The 19,457-nt window shown below is 40.2% G+C and overlaps 1 protein-coding gene across 1 annotated transcript in view; it reads left to right on the top strand.

The window, feature by feature from the left end:
- SAMHD1 (SAM domain and HD domain 1) overlaps positions 1-17,526 on the top strand; it is a 68,156-nt gene extending 50,630 nt beyond the window's left edge. Inside the window, exons 12-16 of the mRNA XM_006875733.1 lie at positions 2,594-2,736; positions 5,067-5,159; positions 10,616-10,720; positions 11,051-11,188; positions 17,512-17,526. Coding sequence (XP_006875795.1) covers positions 2,594-2,736; positions 5,067-5,159; positions 10,616-10,720; positions 11,051-11,188; positions 17,512-17,526 — 494 coding nt within the window. The remainder of the gene's footprint in view (positions 1-2,593; positions 2,737-5,066; positions 5,160-10,615; positions 10,721-11,050; positions 11,189-17,511) is intronic.
- The last annotated feature ends 1,931 nt before the right edge of the window (positions 17,527-19,457 follow it).

Here is a 19,457-nt window from a genome sequence, read left to right as displayed (position 1 = left end):
CCTTGTGGTTCAAATTGACTTTGTGGTCCAGGGCAATATCCCACAGCGCCAACAATTACTCACTATTAAATCAAAAGAATCCTATCCCCGTTTCGTTTCACCAGATCCATCTAGATAAAGATAGAAACTATTCAATGGGATTCTACCTTCTCCCACACACTCTGAAACTAAACTCCCTTGTGAAAACTTGTAAGTCAGCCACTTCATGCCTTTATAGCCCCCACACACACACACATGCCCCCATTTTAAGTAGCCAATGTCTGAGTTGCCTGTCCCTATCAACTCTGTGTGCTGTGGATAGGCTTGATCCTTGATATGAAGACTCCTTCCCTCTTGGTATTTTGTGGTACTTTATCTATAGGTTATGGTCAGGTTCATCAAATTGTTGCAATTTACACTTCCTTCCTGTATCACATTTCCTTATCTTCCTCTAGTAGAGTTTTAATCATCAAGCCATCCAAGCTAGGTCAAATGAGTACTATCTGCAAGTTTGGGTGTTCTTTCGCAACTCCCCCACTTCATAGCAGCTGGACAGTTTACTCTCAGCTCTAGCCTCCAGTGGTTCAGTGTCCATGGCTCAGAGGTTCCATGGCTCAGAGGTTCCCAAGTTCTCCCCAAACTTCTGACCAATCAGCCCTTCCTCTTCTCTCTCTCATCACAAGATTAGCAGGAGTGTAGGGATCATGGTTTTCATTACTGCCTTTCCCACACTTCCACCAGCGAGCTTACAAGCCTGCTCGTGTGTTTCCTTAGAGTTTCAGTCTTGGAAGAGGGTTTGTCCTGAAGGGTCTTGATGGCTCCCAGATGAACAGCTTGCTTGTTCTTGTAATAGCCAAACAGTCTGCCTTTTTCTTTTCCTGCTGGTCTTTCTTTCAAGAAGTATCTTCTGTTCCTCTAGCTGCTCCAGGTTGGTCTGCATGTCCTTTCAAGTGAGAATGTCCCACCTCAGAAGATTGGGGTTCAGGGTACTCTACAAAGGCTCCACAAGAAGCCTATTTTACTGGGCAAGGTCTAGAACCCCTTTTAGGTATTTCAATCTGTTAATAAGCTGAAGACGGGATTACAAACTTTCTGTAATCATATCTCCTGATATTCCTTTCTATCCCACTCAAGTGTATTTTACATTAGCAGGCAGGGGAAACCAATATCCATAATACAATCTATCACTTTAACATTATTTCCCCTTTTTTACCCATTCAGATTATGCTTCAATCCCTATATCACAAAGCCCTGTTGTTCCAAGGTTGAGCATACAGCCCCATTTATCTCTGTCTCATTTAGCCCATGCAAACCTCCCTACGTGTTCCCCTATCTTCCTCATTTACAAGAGTTTTGACAAATGTAAAATATAGAACATTATTTTCTCCTCAGAGCTCTGTAATATTTAGTGATTGAAAGGTCATGATTTGTTATCTACAGTCTTCAAATGTTTCATAAAAATTTGCCTCTATATATAGAGAGCCTGGTACAGCACTGTGAGCTAATGCTCACAGACTGTAAGGTTGGTTTGAACTAAAAGAACAGTCGCTCTTCAGAAACCCTATACAGTGTCGCTATGGGTCAGAACCGACTCAACAGTACTTAACAACAACAAAATCATTTCCATTAACAATTATCAAGACATAGCAATTTGCTTTATCTACTCATCAACCTAGTCCCTTCCAACACTGGACTGTTGAAGCAGAAACAGATCCCAAATACAATTTTTGTTTCCGAGCACATAAGTATCATTCCCTTTAAAAATACCAGTATAACTATAGATTAATACACCCCAGTGAGCCCATGGTGTGGCACTATAGGATAAGCACTGATTGCTAACCACAAGGTTGGCAGCTCAAAGCCACTCCTTGGAAACCCTTAGGGTCACTAAGAGTCGGAACCGACTCGACCGCATTTAACGAGAACAATGAGCCTTTCGGAGACCTGGTATGACGCTGTAGGGTAAATACTGGACTGCTCACTGCAAGGTTGGCAGTTCAAATCCACCAGCTGCTCCTTAGAAATCCTATACAGGGTTGCTATGGGTCAGAACCGACTCAACAGCACTTAACATGTACCTTTGTGATAGGAGCCCTACTGGTGCAGTGGTTAAGTGCTCTCTACTAATCAAAAAGTCAGTGACTGGAACCTACCAGCTGCTCTGTGGGAGAAATAGGTCAGCTTCCCTAAAGATGCCAGCCATGGAACCCTGTTGGGCAGCTCTACTCCCTTATAGGGTCACCGTGAGTTGGAATCTACTTGACAGCAGTGGGTTTGGGTTTTATGGTTATGTACCAGTCACCTAGCCTCAGCAATCATTATCTCGCGTGAACACACTCTTATTTCATCTCTTCCTTCCTCCGCATTACTATGACACAAGACATTACTAATAGCCAGGTGTATATCTACTCTGTATACTGAGACATTAACTGGGATGTTTTTTATAAAGATTTTTACACTTTAGTCTTCTAAGAAAAAAGATTCAGGTTACTATAATCCCAGTGTGTGTCTACATTTGTGAACTACTACTTGAAATTCTCAAAGTAGTGCAGTAGTTGATATCTTTTTTAAATCTTGGTTTTTCATTTTAATATAAATTTCATCAAATTGGCAGATAACATTTTTCTGGAGATTTTATATTCTAATGATCCCAAATTGGATGCAGCACGAGAGATTTTTAAAAAAATTGAATGCCGTAAACTATACAAATATGTGGGTCAGACTCTTCCACCAGTAGGACGTGAAAAGATTAAAAGGGTAAGTTGAGTTGTTTCTTACCACTCCATTCCTGAAAGATGTGGTGATCTCTGTCCGCCAAGAGAAAACCATCAACCTGTTGCAACATGACAACACTGAGCTAAACCCTTTACATTCAATCCTGTTTAATCTTTGTAGAATGCAGTGTTAAATTGGGATTTGGGAGAGATTAAATAATTTACTCACAGAACCAGTTAGTGATCCAGGATTCATTGTCAGGTCTAACTGACTCTAGACCTTTACTCTCTTCTCAGAAATGAGAGGGGGGCCTGAAGTTTTGTCTAAATGTCAAGGCAGGAAAATAAGGAGAATGGTCCTCAGAATAAAGTACTTGTATGACTTTCATTGAGACTCTGAGGACCTGCTTACAGCTGCTTGACTTCTTCCACCATCTATTGGGTTCTCCTGACTGCACAGATCTGTCTGTCTTCTATAATCCCAACACCCATCCTCCCTCTTGCTGTTGAAGGTCTTTCTCTGCCAGAAAGCCAGTAACACAAGTCATATTGGTGCCAAGAGCCTGCCCCGGCATACTTATTTCAGGTTTTTTTTCCGAAGATGTGTGCGGCATCGGCGATAAGGGATTACACAGAGTCATGAATCATGATAAATTCAAAATCTTCTTATTACATGCAAAACTTCTCATTTCTATAGTACTCTACTTCTCTCATTCTTTACTACCCTGCTCGTTGTTTACCCTCCTGCTCATTCTTTGCTCTCCTGCTCTCCTGCTCTCCTGCTCATCTCTTCTGCTTCTCTCCCTTCCCCTGCTCCTGCTTTCATTCTTTCCTCTCCTGCTCATCTCTTCCGCTTCTTTACTAGCTTCCCCTCCCTCCGTTTCTTTACTGTCTCCTTCTGTACATTACTCTTATTCTTTTTCTTTCTACACTACTGCTCCTGATTATCTACATTACTACTTTCACTACTCCACTCCCCTGCTTCTTCTCTACATTATTCCCTCTATCCTCCCTCCATTCTTGTCTCCTTCTACTTTCCTCTACTTACTCTTACCTCTACTTCTTGCCTCTATTCTTACTTACCTCTACTTACTTCCTCTATCTTACAACCCCCTTATATATCATTACAGAAAACATTGCATTCATAGTAATCAATGACATCAAGGTACAGTCTATCTTGGGGCACATTCCTCATGGTTTACAATTCTTAAATTTACAACAGGGATGAGAAGTTACAGCAAAGACTTATCTCAAGGCATAGGAGACATTCAGGCGCCTTGAAACCTTTTAGTTAAACATTTGTTCCTACATAAATCTATTCTTTTCTCTGAGAAGCAAGTTAACCTTCACATATTTCTTAACCTTTGTCTATTAAGTCTTGTTAATTTTAGTTGTTGGGTGCAATTAACTCTCCATTAACTTCTTCCGTACACTATCTGTTTATAGCCTACAAAAACATCACTTATCAGGGAAACTGAGGCTATGAAAAACAACTTCTCTGATTTACTGATCATTAATTTAAGAAAGTCTAAATCAGACTTTTTATTTAGTATCTGTATATACCCATAGCCTTTATCTATATTCTAAATGTTTTTAGAAATTCTTGTACCCACAGCCCATATTAATGGCTGTGGGATACTTTATTGCCTTAAACTAAGGCTACAAGGAAGAATGTTTACAATCACTAAACCTAAGCTGGTAGTAATTCAATTGACAAATCCTGTCTCCTAGCAATCTTAAGAACATTGTTAATATAAGTATTAAAACTATGTAAGATTACAAGTAGAATAAAATATAGCTAATGTGTGGCTCCTAACTTTTAATAAAAATATACTAAAGTGTAGGAGAGTCAAAGATCTAAAGTAAAAAGGATACTAATAAAATCATGAATAAATCAGAGAATGATTTAACAAGAGAAAAATTTAACTAGGGGTCTGTGCATAGAAATAACTTTGCGGCTCTGCCATGCAAAAAAAATTATTCATCATAGCTCTGCTAAAACAATGAATTCTTCTATGCCCAGGTTTCCCCATGTCTCATTTATTTAATTCCTCAATTAATATATCTCAATTTATTTATTTTAATTCCTTAATTAATTATGGTCCTGGCCATATTGGTAACCACACTCTGCTTCCTAAGACTTCTTGGGACACATTTTACCTCATCTGTTTACTAATAGGTTGATAACCACATGTTTTCAAAATATGAAATTTGGATACAGATTCTCTAAAGTATGACAAAGGCAGAAGCTATGTATTTGTCAGAAATGCCTACACGTTGTTTCTAGCAAAATGTCATTTTCAAAATGCAAACACCTATGTGGCGTAAACATTGAATGTTGAAAAACTGAAGTTCTGACATTGTCTTTTCTAGGAAAACTATAAATGCCTTGCACAGGAGGTTGCTGATGCTAAACCTAATGTACTGCTACAAACTGAACTGAAGGCTGAAGATTTCATAGTGGATGTAAGTAGTCAGACAATTAGCACCATACGTAAAGGCTTCTTAAAAAAATAATTAAATCCCCTAGCATTAAAAAAGTAGTACATGTTCATTATAGAAAAGAGGGAATTATACAGTTGTTAAATTTTCTTTGACATGTTTTTTCAATATTTTTTGGACTAACACCAAAAAAAAAAATCTAAGCCTACTGCCATTGAGTCAATTCTAACTGATAGTAAGCCTGTAGGACAGAGTAGAACGGCCTCATTGGGTTTTCTAGGCTGTAATCTTTATGAGAGCAGACTGACCTAGCAGGTGATGGATTGAACCAATGATGTTTCACTTGGCAGCCTACTACTTTAACCACTGTTCCACCAGCACTCTTCTATATGACTGATAGAATAGTACATATGTTGACTTTTAAATGTGTTTCTAGTCATAAAAGCTATGTTGCCTTTTTTTTTTTTTTTTTTAATGAACTGCACACACACACACATAGGAAAAGACTGGCTTCTGTTTTTGTGTTGGCCAGCCACAGTATTGTCTTGAATCCTAATGAAAATGCTGAATGGTTTTCTAAACTTTTACTCTGTTTCCATAAGAACTTCTTTTTGGAGTTCCACTCTCCTGAAATCTCAGGACAGTGTTCCCTCTTTGAGGTACAATGTGATTATAATAATGTAAAAAAAAAATTTTCAGGAAAAACAAAACAGTGTTGTTTTAAGCAGTCTAGTAAATGTCTCAGATTCGCTTCAGACTAATCCAGTGACTGGAGAAGGGTAGAGATGAAAGAAGACAGCATCTTGTTTGTTACTTTCTTATGAACTCACCCTTGAGTGAGGTATGGTCACTCTGGATCCTTTCTTTGCCATGGGTTACAATGAATGGATTGCCTTGGACCTACTTTTTATTCACTTGGTTACTGGTTAAAGCACCTCAGATCTGCAAGGCAAGCTGCAGTTTCCTGTTTCATGGAAAGTTTCACTCCCTGAAACTTCCTAAACTCTCCGTCCTTGTCCTTGGTACTTTACGTGGGGGACTGTATCACCCACAATATAGTACACTACTCCTGGTGAAACTCCCCCCCAATCTATTTTTTTCCTAGTGGATGTGGGGTCAGAAATACTTGAAGAGGCCATGCATAGAAGATATACACATGGCTTTTAGACATGATGGAGTTCTGGTGCAGTGCTGTGGGACAAGTACTCAACTGTAAGGTTGGTTTGAGCCTCACGGTCAGCGGTTCAAACTCACTAGCCGCTCTTTGGAAACCCTATACAGGATCACTGTGAGTCAGAACTAGCTTGACATCACTTAGCAACAACAGCATTAGACGTAAGTACTGGAATGCAAACCACAGTGTCAGCAGTTCGAGCCCACCAGCCGCTCTATAGGTGAAGGATGAGACTTTCTGCTCCCAAAAGGATTTAAAGCCTTGTAAACCCTATACACCACCAGTCATCTGTCAGTTTGTCAGACTGTGGTGGCTTGTGAGTTGCTGTGATTCTGGAAGCTATGCCACAGGTATTTTAAATACCAGCAGGGTGACCCATGGTGGACAGATTTCAGGTGAGCTTCCAGACGAAGACAGACTAGGAAGAGGGTGTGACGAACTACTTCTGAATATCCAGTCACTGAAAACCTTATGAATAGCAGAGAAATTGTCAGATATATGAGCCCCTCAGATTGGAAGGCACTCAAAATAGAAAAAGGGAAGACCCCCAGAAAGATGGATTGGCAAAGTGACAGCATCAATGGGCTCAAGCATGGCAACAATTGTGAGGTTGGCCCAGGACTGGGAACTATTTCGTTCTGTTGTACATTGGGTCGCTATGAGTTGGTACCGACTCCATGGCACCTAACAACAACAAACCCTGTACAGGGTCACTATGAATTGGAACCAACTCAACAACACTTAACATTAGACATAAACGGGAGCCCTGTGGTGTGGTGGGTTACATGCTATGCTGGGTTGTTAACCACAGGGTGGGAGGTTTGATTCCACTAGCTACTCTACAGGAGAAATGCGGGCTTTGTGCTCTCATATATATTATAGCCTCAGAAACCCTATACAGGGTCACTATGTGTCAGAACCAACTTAATGACACACAACAACAATAATTAGACATGATATTTATTTATTTACTGTCAGACTTATGGTAGTGTAGTGAGTTACAAGTTGTGCTACTAACCACTTTTTAAACTCATTTAGCAAGTATTATTGCAGTAAAACCTGTTAAAGTCATACTAACTGGCACTGCCTTGTTTTTCCAAGTCTTGCCATTTTCCTCCTGTTACAGGGTGTTTACCAATTTTCTTTGGCTCTCTTTTTAAGAATCCTACCTCTTAAATATCCAGTGAGTTTTCCTTCTCTGAAAAGTGTCTGCCTTATACAAATTCTGACTTTCACAGGTTTTACTATACAGTTGACCTTTGAACAACTCAGAATTGTACTGCACAGGTCCACTTTATACATGTTTGTTGTTGTTGTAGTTTTTCAATAAATATATTGGAACATTTTTGGAGATTTGTGACAATTTGAATTAACTCGGATGAAGTGTACAGGCTAGAAAAATATCAAAAATTGAGAAAATGCTAGGTATGTCATGGAAAAAAAAAATACTAGTCTATTTTATAAGTCCAGGTGTGGTGCTGTAGCATAAGCTAACCTAAAGGTCAGTGGTTCAAACCCTGTAGCCACTCCTCAGAAACTCTGTGCAGGGTACACTATGAGTCAGAACTGACTTAATGGCATTTAACAACAAACAGCAATATTAAAACTTAAAATTTTTCAGAAGTTAAACACAGACTATGCGTGGTGCCATTTGTTAGTCAAAAGAAATGTAAACAGCCTTGATGCAGTATCCAATCATAACTGCATAAAATTAACTGTAATACTCTCTGTACTACTGTAATAATTTCTTAGCCACTTCTGGTTGCTATGCAGTGAGATTAAAACTCTGAGTAATACTGATGATCTATTTGTAAAGCCTCACTCAATTCACAATAAAAAAGTTGTTTGTTTGTTTTTTTGTTTTAAAAGGCAAAAAACCTGTATGTGGCACTAATTATCTCTTCATGAGCAGTTCATCTCTCTGATAAATTGCATATAGCAGAAAAACATGATCTCTCGCAGTTCTTGTGTATTTTTCATAGTGTATGTTACATATTGTAAACCTTGAATTAACATGGGACCCCTGCACAGTGCCTCTAATGATGCTGGACGTGTCTGAAGAAGTAAAGTCATGATACTACAAGAAAGGTTTAATTGTTTGACGTGTACCAAGGTCTCCAACTGTAGTTGGCCACCATTTCAAGTTAAATGAATCCAGCATAAGGACCATAGTTAAAACAAAGAATATGACCTGAGAAAAAGTAAAGCCATTATATAACAATTGAAAGCAAAAAGAAGGTAAAGGATGTAAAACTGGAGAATTTAATGCCAGCAAAAGATGGTTTGGGTTGATCATTTTAGAGTAGAGCTGGTTTGGCTTTTTTAAAAAGAGCCAAGATGCAAGAGAAGCAGCTTCTGTTGACCAAGAGACAGCAAACAAGTTCCCAAATACCCATAAGAAAATCAGTGAAAAGATACCTGCCTAAAGAGGTTTTTTTAATGCAGACAAGGGGCCCTACTCTGGCGATGGAGGTGTGGGAATGCCACAAATGACATTAATTAGTAAGGAAGAGTAGCAAGCATCAGGATCTGAATCAGGAAAGGATAGACTAACTCTACTATTTCATGTAAATGCAGTTGGGTTTTTGTAATGTTCTATTTTGTTTTGTTTTGTCAGTACTATCTATGTATCCACAAAATTGCTAACACCCAAGCCTTGAGAGGAAAAGATAAATACCAGCCACCAGCCTTTTAGTTGTACAACAAGAAGGCCTGGACAACAAGAATCTTTTTTCTAGATTGGTCCCATTATAGGTTTGTCTCTGAAATCAGGAAGTACCTACAGTCAGGGACTGCCTTTTAAAGTTCTTTTGATATTGGATAATACCCCTTGGCCACCCAGGACCCCATACGTTCAACACTGAAGGTACCAGAGTGATCTACTTGTCCTCTCTAATTCAGCCTCTAGATCAGGGGCTCATGGGATCTTTAAGGCCCATTATACATGATACTCTATGAAAAAGATTATTAATGTTGTATAACAGAACCCCAGTAGAGAAACATCATGAGTGTAAAAGCACACCTTTGAAGATGTTGTCATTGGTATAGAAAAGGCTGTGAAAGCCATCATGCCCATAGTAAATTTCTGCTGGAGAAAACTGTACAGGATTTATGACAGAACCAACTGAGGATATCATGAAAGAGATTGTGGATATGGAGAATATATCAATCTTAGAGAAATTCAAGAGCTAGTACACCAAACAGCAGAGGAATTGATAGAAGTTACTTTGGTAGAGATGAGTGCTTCCACATTAGTGTCAGACAACTAGTGTCAGACAATGAGGAAGGAGTCGTGCCAGAAAAACAAGTTGACATTAGAAAATCTGGCAGAAGGGTTCTGGTCATTCATGGTTGCTTTTACAACATGGATCCTTCTATGCTAGGGGAACTGAAACTAAAGCAAATGGTACAAGAAAGATTGAGACTATATAGAAGTGTTTTGAGAAATGAAAATTTGTAAAAAACTCAGACAGAAATTTACAATATTTCCATGAAGTTACACTGAGTGCCTGCCTATGCTGCCACCCTGCCCATCTCTTACACCTCTTCTGCCATCCCTAAGACAGCAAGACCAACTCTTCCTCTTCAGCCTCCTCCAACTTGAAGACAGTTCATCTTGTAAACAGATGAACATAAGTACAGTACAGTACTGTGTAGCATTTTCTTTTCTGTAGTTTACTTTATTATAAGAATACAGTATGTAATGTTGTTACGTGCTGTCGAGTCAGTTCCAGCTCATAGCAGCCCTTTATAGGGTTTCCAAGGAGCTGCTGGTGAACTTGAACCACTGACCTTACAGTTCAAACCAACTTTGCAGTCCAGTGCATTAATGCACAATGCCATACCAAGACTGTATTCATCAACTGTATGTTATTGGTAAGGCTTCCAGTCAACAATGAACTCTATTAGTAGTTAATTTGGGGGAAGTCAAAACTTATACATGGATTTTTGTCTACACAATGAGTTAGTGCCCCTAATCCCCACATTGTCCAAAGGTCAAATGTATTTGTTCAGTTTGCCTTAAAGAGTCCTACAACTGTATCAAAAATCTCTGTTGTATCTCTAGTGCCCAGCACAGTGACCACCAATGGTGTACAATACGCAAATACTTTCTTTTCCTCCAGATTTCAAACCACAATCCTGTTATGGGCCGTACGCCAGAGTTATTTGTATTCCACTCTGAGCCACTTAGCAGTACTCTTGCTTCTGGACTCCCAGAGAGCCTTTTCCTGTGATGCTTCTACACCCTGAACTCTGTTCTCGTGGGTATTATGAAAGTGATCACCTATCTATTGCTTATATTAAGGTTATCAACATGGACTATGGAATGGAAGAGAAGAATCCTATTGATCACGTCCATTTCTATTATAAAAATGATCCCAACAAAGCAATCAGGATTGCCAAAGATCAGGTAACTGTCAACTTATTTAAATAAATACATGGTAATGATATTAGATACATTTGCATTTGTATGTATTTACACCCTAAACTAGGGTGTAAAGTCAGTGTATAGAAAAGGCATAACTTTAAAATATACCACATTTTGTGTAGACTTGAATGTCTTTTTCTATTTTCCCTTTCCTCATATTTGCCAAACATAGAAGAAAAGACTGTTTTGGTTTCCTTTTTTTTTTTCAATCTGCATCTTCCTAGTTTCATTTCTTTGTCTGCTACTGAACCCAAAGGAACTGATTCAAAGCCCTGGTGAATTCAGTTCACAGTGAAGGATTTTCTTCACCAGGTTTCCCAACTTCTGCCTGAGAGGTTTGCAGAGCAGCTGATTCGAGTATACTGTAAGAGGACTGATAAGAAGAGTTTGTATGATGCACAACAACATTTTGTTCAGTGGTGCTCAGACAGAGGCTTCACCAAGCCGCAGGTGGGTAGTTAATAGTCATATGCTTTGCACAGGTTTTTATTTGTAAGTGAATAACAAAAGATTCTTTATACCCTGTGAAATGTTCTCATTTAAATTAGAGTCATCTAGTTTGTCTTTGAAAATGAAGTCTTTCACTTAAAATGTTTGTTTAAAAATGTCTGAATCTGTGTCACCCAGTGTTTCTTCCTACACCTGTGGAGAGTGGGTGCTTTGTTTGCCATTATTGTCCTAATATTAAAAGATAAAAACAGTGCACACATGACTCATGCTTTATAATGTTCTCACCAGTATTTCATCCAGTCCTCCTAGTGTCCCTGGAGGATGGGATTTTTTCCAGGGACAGGGGTCCCCTTCTTTTAGAGAAGGTCATAGAAGCTAATGAGTAGTTAACTTGTTTAAGGCCATGTACAACTGCTAATAAGCTTTTAACTTGTTATTTCAAACATATTATTCCTAAGCCTGGTTACTTGGGTAAATTAGTCACTATTTAAATTCTCTACTAACAAGAGAACTGAGGGGAAGAGGAGCCAAACTGTAATAGTCAACCTTGTAGAGGATGTTGCTCCAATTGTACCTTATTGACTTACACATAGTAGGTGCCTAGCTCAAAGACAGTGACTAATAGATGTTTGTTGACTGAATGAATGAGTGTAGTGGGCAGGCAGGTGGGAAGCAGCATTCTGTTCCTAACTAGTACTGTCCCTTATTATCCCATGATTGCCCTTTTATCCACGTGTTCCCTTCAGCACCAGAAAAGACAGGTCAGACTTGAAAAAGTAGGCCGGTATATCAGTATTTTTCAAATGTCAGAGGAAGAATACACGGAAGTGCTGTTTGGTTTCAGCGTTGGGAGAGCTGTCAGAAAAGCTTGAAACTACTAGATCCAGAAAGCTGGATTGTGTCTGGTGAACAGCAGGGAGAAGGGTGGACATATTTGGCAATGAGCGTAGCACAAAGGCTTGACGCTGGAATACGCTGAGTGTGTTTAGGGCACCATGAGGGGACCAGTCGGACTAGAGTAGAGAATTCTTAATTGTTGAGTAGTGAGGGGCTAAACAGAAAAATAGACTAGGTGATGAAGAAACTTGGATAATCAGCTAAGAAAGGATTTATTTTCCTATGGGCAGTGGAAAAAGAATGCTTCAGCATATTCAAGACTTCCCATGTCACTGTAATTATCACTTACTTGTATGTGTGTTTTAAAGTTCCTGAGTAGTATAAGTGGTTTGCACTCAACTATTAACCTAAAGGTTAGTAGCTCTATCCCACCCATTGGCACTACATAAGGAAGGCCTGGCATCCTACTTCTATAAAGATTGCAACCAAGAAAACCACGTGGAACAGTTCTACTGCGTAGCACATAAGGTCACCATGATTCAGAATCAACTCAACGGCCATGGATTTGGGTTTTAGGTTTTACATTTTGTGTTTGTTATCTCCTCCTACTAGAGTAAGACCCACAGAAATAAGGGACTATGTTTGTCTTGGTAAGGGAGAAAAAAAAATCTAGTGGCAGATGACTTGGAACTTGGAAAGACTGGAAGCATTGAGACAAGAGTTGGTTATAATTAATAACAATAGAGTGACAGTACCTGAAATTTAGGTGCATTCTCTCATTAACTATTGTATTTGCCAGCCCCTAGGTTAGTTACAAAAGAGGAAACAGTACCTATGACAACATAGCCCCTTATTCCCATGGATCTCTCTCGAGGTAGGGATTATAGACACAGAAGTCAATAACACTGACTTTGGCATGGTAAGTGTTCCAGGAGGGAATGCAGACTCTTATAGGAGCAAAAAAGAAGATTTAAGCCAAGATGTGTTCGGGAAAGACTTCCTTAAAAGACTTAGACTTCCTAAGAAAGAGATTTCGCTGGGAAAGGGGGATGGGAGCGCTGGTGTGTTGAGGCAGAGGCACAGGAGGGATCTGCCAGAAGATGAGGAGTGGTGCACTTAGAGAAGGATCACAGAATGGGTACTATTTATAGTCTTAAAAGCAAGAGCAATGGGGAACTATTGAAGGGTTTTGAGCAGGTGCTTGACATATTCAAGTGTACATGTATGAAGTTGACTTGTTGAGTTTAGAGTGGGTAGGAATAGAGTTGAGTTTGAAGACACATACTGTTGACTTTGAGACAGGTGGTCTTCAAAGTCTGGCTCTCATGGCAACAGAATGGCTGTATCAGTCAGATCTAGCCAGGAAAAAAGAATCTGTGCCAGATTGTTCAACAGAAGAAACTGAATGTGAGAGACAGGCTACCAAGGTTTTGGTAGATCTAAATGAACAACTAGAGGATAGGGAGACAACAACATGAAGCTGCTACCACCTTTAGGATAGGAGGGTCCAGCGAAGGAGGTAAGAGTCCAGAAGCTGGGACCACCTACAAACAATTGAATCACGGAAGAGTCAAAGTTGCTGTTATGCAATCTCAAATGGGTGGGGACAGATTCCCTGGTTTTTCTGCTCTCCTCTTGGTTCTTCCACCAGTGCTTCTCATTGACCAAGCTTAACTGGAAGCCAGTAAGGTCAGGAATTAGGAAATGTGGTTTGCAGGACAGCTCTGATGCAGAGTAGATGAGAGGGAGGGTGGGAAATAGATTTGAACACAAAGAGGCAAACAAGGAGGGCAGTATCCTACCACAAATATTATTTTCCTAGAATAATAGAGGTTTTCAACAATCCTTTACCTCCATGTAACCAAAGAGAAACTATCCACAAGTTCAAGAGCAGTACGATCGGGCCGGGTGCTAGAAGGCCTCTGCTCTCCGGTTGGACTTCACTGTGAGGCCATCCCTCAGTTTAGGTGGATGAGCTCACTGGACGGAGCTGATGGGGCCAAGGTTGTAGATTTGATTGCAAGAAAAATTCAAGTTCTACAGGTTCATACTGTCATTCCCCATTTTTGCTGTCCATTTACCACAGAAAGGACCAGGCAAGATAGGAGCAGGGGCCCAGTACACTCATTCTCAACTGTAGAAAAACAGGGCAGAGTTGTGTTCCATGAAGGATATGAAGGTTAAAGGTCATAAAACTGGGCAGTCTTAAATACTGTCTTGTTCTTGTTGTTGTTAAGTGCCATCGAGTCAATTCCAACCCATAGATACTGTCTTGTTGTTGTTGTTAAAGTGCTGTCAAGTCGATTCCGACCCATAGCAACCCTGTGTAGGGTTTCCAAGGAGCAGCTGATGAGCTTGAACCACTGATCTTGCAGTTCAAATGACTGCAGTCTGACACATTAACCCATAGCACTACACCAGGACTCTATAGGTACCGTCTTGTTGTTGTTACGTGCCGTGGAGTCTGTACCGACTCATAGTGACCCCATACAGGGTTTCCGAGGCTTTAAATCTTTACAGGAGCAGAAAGCCTCATCTTTCTCCCACAGAACAGCTGGTAGTTTTGAACTGCTGACTCTGAGGTTAGCAGCCCAATTTGTAACCACTACACTACCAGAGTTAAATCCCATGGCAGATGCTTCCAACCATCTTTGAAAAGAAGAGATCTGAGGACTTTTGTCTTGAAGACCCTTACCTGCTTAGGACTGTGGTATTTCTAATTTGACCCAAGCATATGACATATATATGATTTGGGCTTTCTCATGAGTAAGAACAAAACAAAAGATTACTGTGTGATTAAATTAGGAAAGGTGTATACCCAGGTTGTATCCTTTCAACAATTTGTATGCTGAGCAAATAATCCGAGAGATTGACCTATGTGAAGAAGAACATATCAGGACTGAAGGAAGACTCATTAACAACTTGTGATATGTAGTTGACAGAACTTTGTGTGCTGAAAGCAAAAAGGACTTGAAGCATTTATGGATGAAGATTACAGACGACAGTGTGGATTACACCTCAATATAAAGAAAATTAAAATCCTCACAACTGGACCAATAAGCATTTTATTTTACTTGTGTCCACAATACATGTCCATGGAAGCAGCAGTCAAGAAATCAAACATATTCCATTGATGAAAAAAGGCAAAAGGCCTCTTTAAAGTGATAAAAAGCAGATGTTTCTAAGGACTAATAATGTGCCTGACGGAAGTCATTGTATTTTCAATCGCTTCATATGCATGCAAGAGTTGGACAAAGAATAAGGAAGACTGAAAAATTGTTGTTAGGTAAAGTTGAGTCAGTTCTGAATCATAGCCGACCCTATGTCCAACAGAATGGAACATTGCCCACACGTGTGCAATCCTCACAATTGTTGTTATATTTCAGCCTGTTGTTGCTGATACCTTGTTAGTCCATCTTGTTGAGAGTCTTCATCTTTTGCACTGACCTCCACTTTACCAAGCATAATGTCCTTCGGGGACTGGTCCCTCCTGACATGTCCAAAGTAAGACAGATAAAGTCTCACCATCCTTGCTTCTAAGCAGCATTCTGCATGTTTTTTCCAGGATAGATTTGTTTTTTCGTCTGGCTGTTCATGGTACTTTCAATATTTGTTGTCAACATCATAATTTAAATTCTTCTGTTATCTTCCTTATTCATTGTTCAATTTTCACATGCATATGAGGCAAATGAAAATACCATGGCTTGGGTCAGGTGCACCTTAATCCTCAAAGTGACATCTTTGCTCTTTAGTACTTTAAAGAAGTCTTTTGCAGCAGAACTGCCTAATGCAATATGTTGTTTGATTTCTTGAATTCCATGAGCATTGATTATGAATCCAAGCAAAATTAAGTCTTTGACAACTTGAAACTTCTCTGTTTATTGTTATGTTATTTATTGGTCCAATTGTGAGGATTTTCATTTTATTTACATTGAGATACACTGCATACTGAAGGCTGTAGTCTTGGATCTTTATCATTAAGTATTTCAAGTCCTCTTTGCTTCTAGCAAGCAAAGTTGTATCATCTGCATACCACAGGTTAATAAGTGAGTATAAAACACCTACTATCCCTCCCACAGCACTCTCCTCTCACCTGGTTTTGACAATTCCTTACAGTGGTCACACAGGACCTAGACACCATATTCCCAGTTATGGGGTTTATTAGGGAAATTAATGGGTTATATACAATTCAGGTCAGAATTCTTCAAGTCAGGATCTCTTCTTCTCAGCTGTGCCCACAGGCAAGCCTCTTGGCACCTTGGCCTGGCCTCTGCCCTGCTCATACAGTATTATAGAACTCTTTTAGGGCTGTTGGTAAATGTTTACAGGTCACATCACGGTACCATAAGCCTCAGCATGAAGGCACTGGGCTGTAGCACCAAAGCTCAGCAAACATAGCTTCCTCAGTTAAGTGCCTGGAGACACCCCAATCTGTAAGCTAACCTTTTGCCCAGAGTCCCTCAGCTGTCCTTGCTTAGTGGGTTGGAAAGCCTACTGTTCCGTGTGGCGCTCTGGCTCTTGGTTCTGCTGCAGCTACTCCTCTGGTGTCACAACTCTCTGTCCCCAGGTCAAGGAGGTCAATATGCAGGGATCACGGGGTCCAAACAACATATTCCTCTCATGGCTTTTACTTGACAGCAGTGACATCCCCACCTCCTGCATCTGAGATGGCTCATTTTATACCTACATTAGAGTTCCAAGGTGTAAGAATCACAGGTAGCCATGTTAGCATTCAGTCACCACTGTATCTTATCAGCATCTTCTCCCACAACCAATTGGGAATACAAGTGGGAGTTACAAAGATTATGGGTCAAAAGAGCCATGTGAAGTAATTCACTCACTGCAATGTGTCTTCTTTCAGTCCTGATGCCACTTTCTTATTCATATAATCCAGTTTCCTAGATTATTTGCTCAGCAAACAGACTGAATAAATGTGAAAGGATAAAATCCAGACAAACGCCTTTCCTGATTTTAAATCATTCACTATGCCCTGAAATTGATACCTTGAAATTACAGTGTTGACAAAGGATATTGAACATACCAGGGACTACCAAAATAATCTGTCTTAGCGGAAGTAAAGTCTGAAAGTTCCTGGAAGTGAAATTGGCGAGACTTTTCCTCATGTACTTTGGACATGTTATCAGGAAGGGCCAGTCCCTGGAGGGCCATTATGCGTGGTGAAAAAAAAAAAAAAAAAAGTTAAAAAGAGGAAGACCCTCAACAAGATGGATTGGCTTAGTGGCTACAGCAGTGAGCTCAGACACAGCAGTGATGGAGGATGGCACAGGGCTGTGTTTCATTCTGTTGTACTGGGGACACTGAGTCCTAACTGACTCATGGATGCCTAACCAACCACAAGAGTAAGGATGTCTAGAACCATCCTTACTGTCTGCAGAGACAGGACTTGTCAACCTGAAACCCTCACTCAGAAATACAATGTCGTCACTGGCTTTTCTCTGTTTCCCCCTTTTTTCTCTTCCTTCTAGATGCTGATGCTGTAGTCCTACCCAAAAGCACCTTGGAAATGGAAGTGGAATTCCAATTTATCCCTGAGTTCCAGTTGGGACCAAGAAACATCTAAATCCAGAATCTAGTTTTTAAAAGAATTGACCCTGTGTAAATATGACGAAAAGCCCTTTCTCGCCAACACTTCATTTAGGGAATTCTACCAGAGTTCCACAAATTTAGTGTCAATTAGGGCTTTTTCCTTTATGTTTTGATGTACACATTAGAGCTAACTAACATTTTATTCAGAGAAAATATATTCAGAGGAATTACATGTGCTATGAAAAGTAGAGCCTGGTTTATTGTTAATCTTATTTGAAATCTTTCTCCTTTAGTAGTCTATTTTCTTAGAATTATAACTGCTATGTAGTCTGAACCCTTATGATAAAGGGTTGTTTTTTAAGATTTGGAAGTAAGAAAAGGGTACACATTGAAATTTAAAATGGGAATTGTCTTGATGAACAGCCTTGGTTAAAAACAAAACATCAAGTCCTAACACACACCCCACACCCAAATGTAAGGATGGCCTCCTTCAGCCATCCAAAGATAAGTGAAAGGTGCCTTCCCTGGTCTGTGACCACTTGAGCACTGCCAGGTGGCAGTAAACAGCAGGCGATAAGGTCTGGGAGTGGGTTCCAGCTCTTTAGTGAGACTCCTGATTAAGTTCTTCAGAAGATGTTCACGCTCCTCCTAAGTAGATGTAAAACCACTTTTTGTGGACCCAGAGGCAGAGGGATCTCCCAAACCTGGCTGCTCTCTGGGTCTGTTGTGGTTCCAGACCCAGACAGTTACTTTCCCTCTTCACTATGGAATGCCCAAGTTCCTCAGGCTTTACCTCTGCCCGCCCTGCAGTGAGGTAGCCACCACCATGGTTGAGCAGTACTCCTGAGCCCAGGGCAACACCCTGTCATCCCCAGTTCTGTCTACAGAATTCACCAAGAATAGAGTCTGGGGTTAGAGCTCAACCTGGTGATGTTCAGAAGGTCCCAAAGATGCATGGTATGTGGGGAGGAAGCCACTGATATCTTCTTCTTTGACACGCCCTTGAGCTCAGAGATGGGCTAGGAGTGAGGAGGCAGGAAGTACAGGCAGAAGGAACTCAGACCACAGGACAGCAGGTGAACCACAGAATGTTGGGCATGCCTTCTCATTCCACGAACAACCGGTTCTGGTGTGTTGGCACTAGGATATAAGTGTCTGCCTGGGTTATAACAACATACCTCCCCCCCACTTCCAGCCCAGTCTCTCAATAGATAATGATGGCTTAACCATAATCATAGGAGAATAGTTGAAACCCTTCTTCCCAGCCCCCACAGTGATGCTATACTGATGAGATATGGTTCACAGGTGGGTTCATGGAAGCACAAGTGAGGTCTGCCGAGGTACTGGTATCCTATCTGCTCTAAAACATCTAGTGGGTTAGAACTGTAAGTCTCAGATTTTGTGTGCCCAGACACAAGGCCAAGAATGTAATTATTATGGTACTAAGATTGCCTTATTTTTTAATATTCTACCTTTAAATCTTTGTGATTTACTTTGAAGTCATGTAGTCCCCATATTGTATCATTAGAGAAGCAACTTGAATCTATTTTGTTTACGCTTTATGTTCTTTACAATTGTTTTAATGCTAAGAACTATGTGCCATTCACAAAGTTAAAAAATATCTACACTGTTTATATTAAATGGGACGATTTTAGCAGCTTAGCCTTTAGAGTTACTGAACATTGTGACTTTGAGACTGTAAATAGAACTGAAAGTTCAAATGACTGGTTACTTCAGTTGGGTGAGAGAAACAGCTGCATTGAAGCTTCATGAATGTTCGAGGATAACTCACAAAGTATTGCTACCAGGGTGCCAGTTCACACATGCACACATTCATTCCAAACCAAGCATGTGTAAATGGATCTATGCTACCACTGGATGGCTG

Source organism: Chrysochloris asiatica, unplaced genomic scaffold, assembly GCF_000296735.1.
Source record: "Chrysochloris asiatica unplaced genomic scaffold, ChrAsi1.0 scaffold00337, whole genome shotgun sequence".
NCBI lineage: Eukaryota > Metazoa > Chordata > Mammalia > Afrosoricida > Chrysochloridae > Chrysochloris > Chrysochloris asiatica.
The sequence above is the reverse complement of the archived record's forward strand: the minus strand, read 5'-3'. Positions and strand labels throughout refer to the sequence as shown.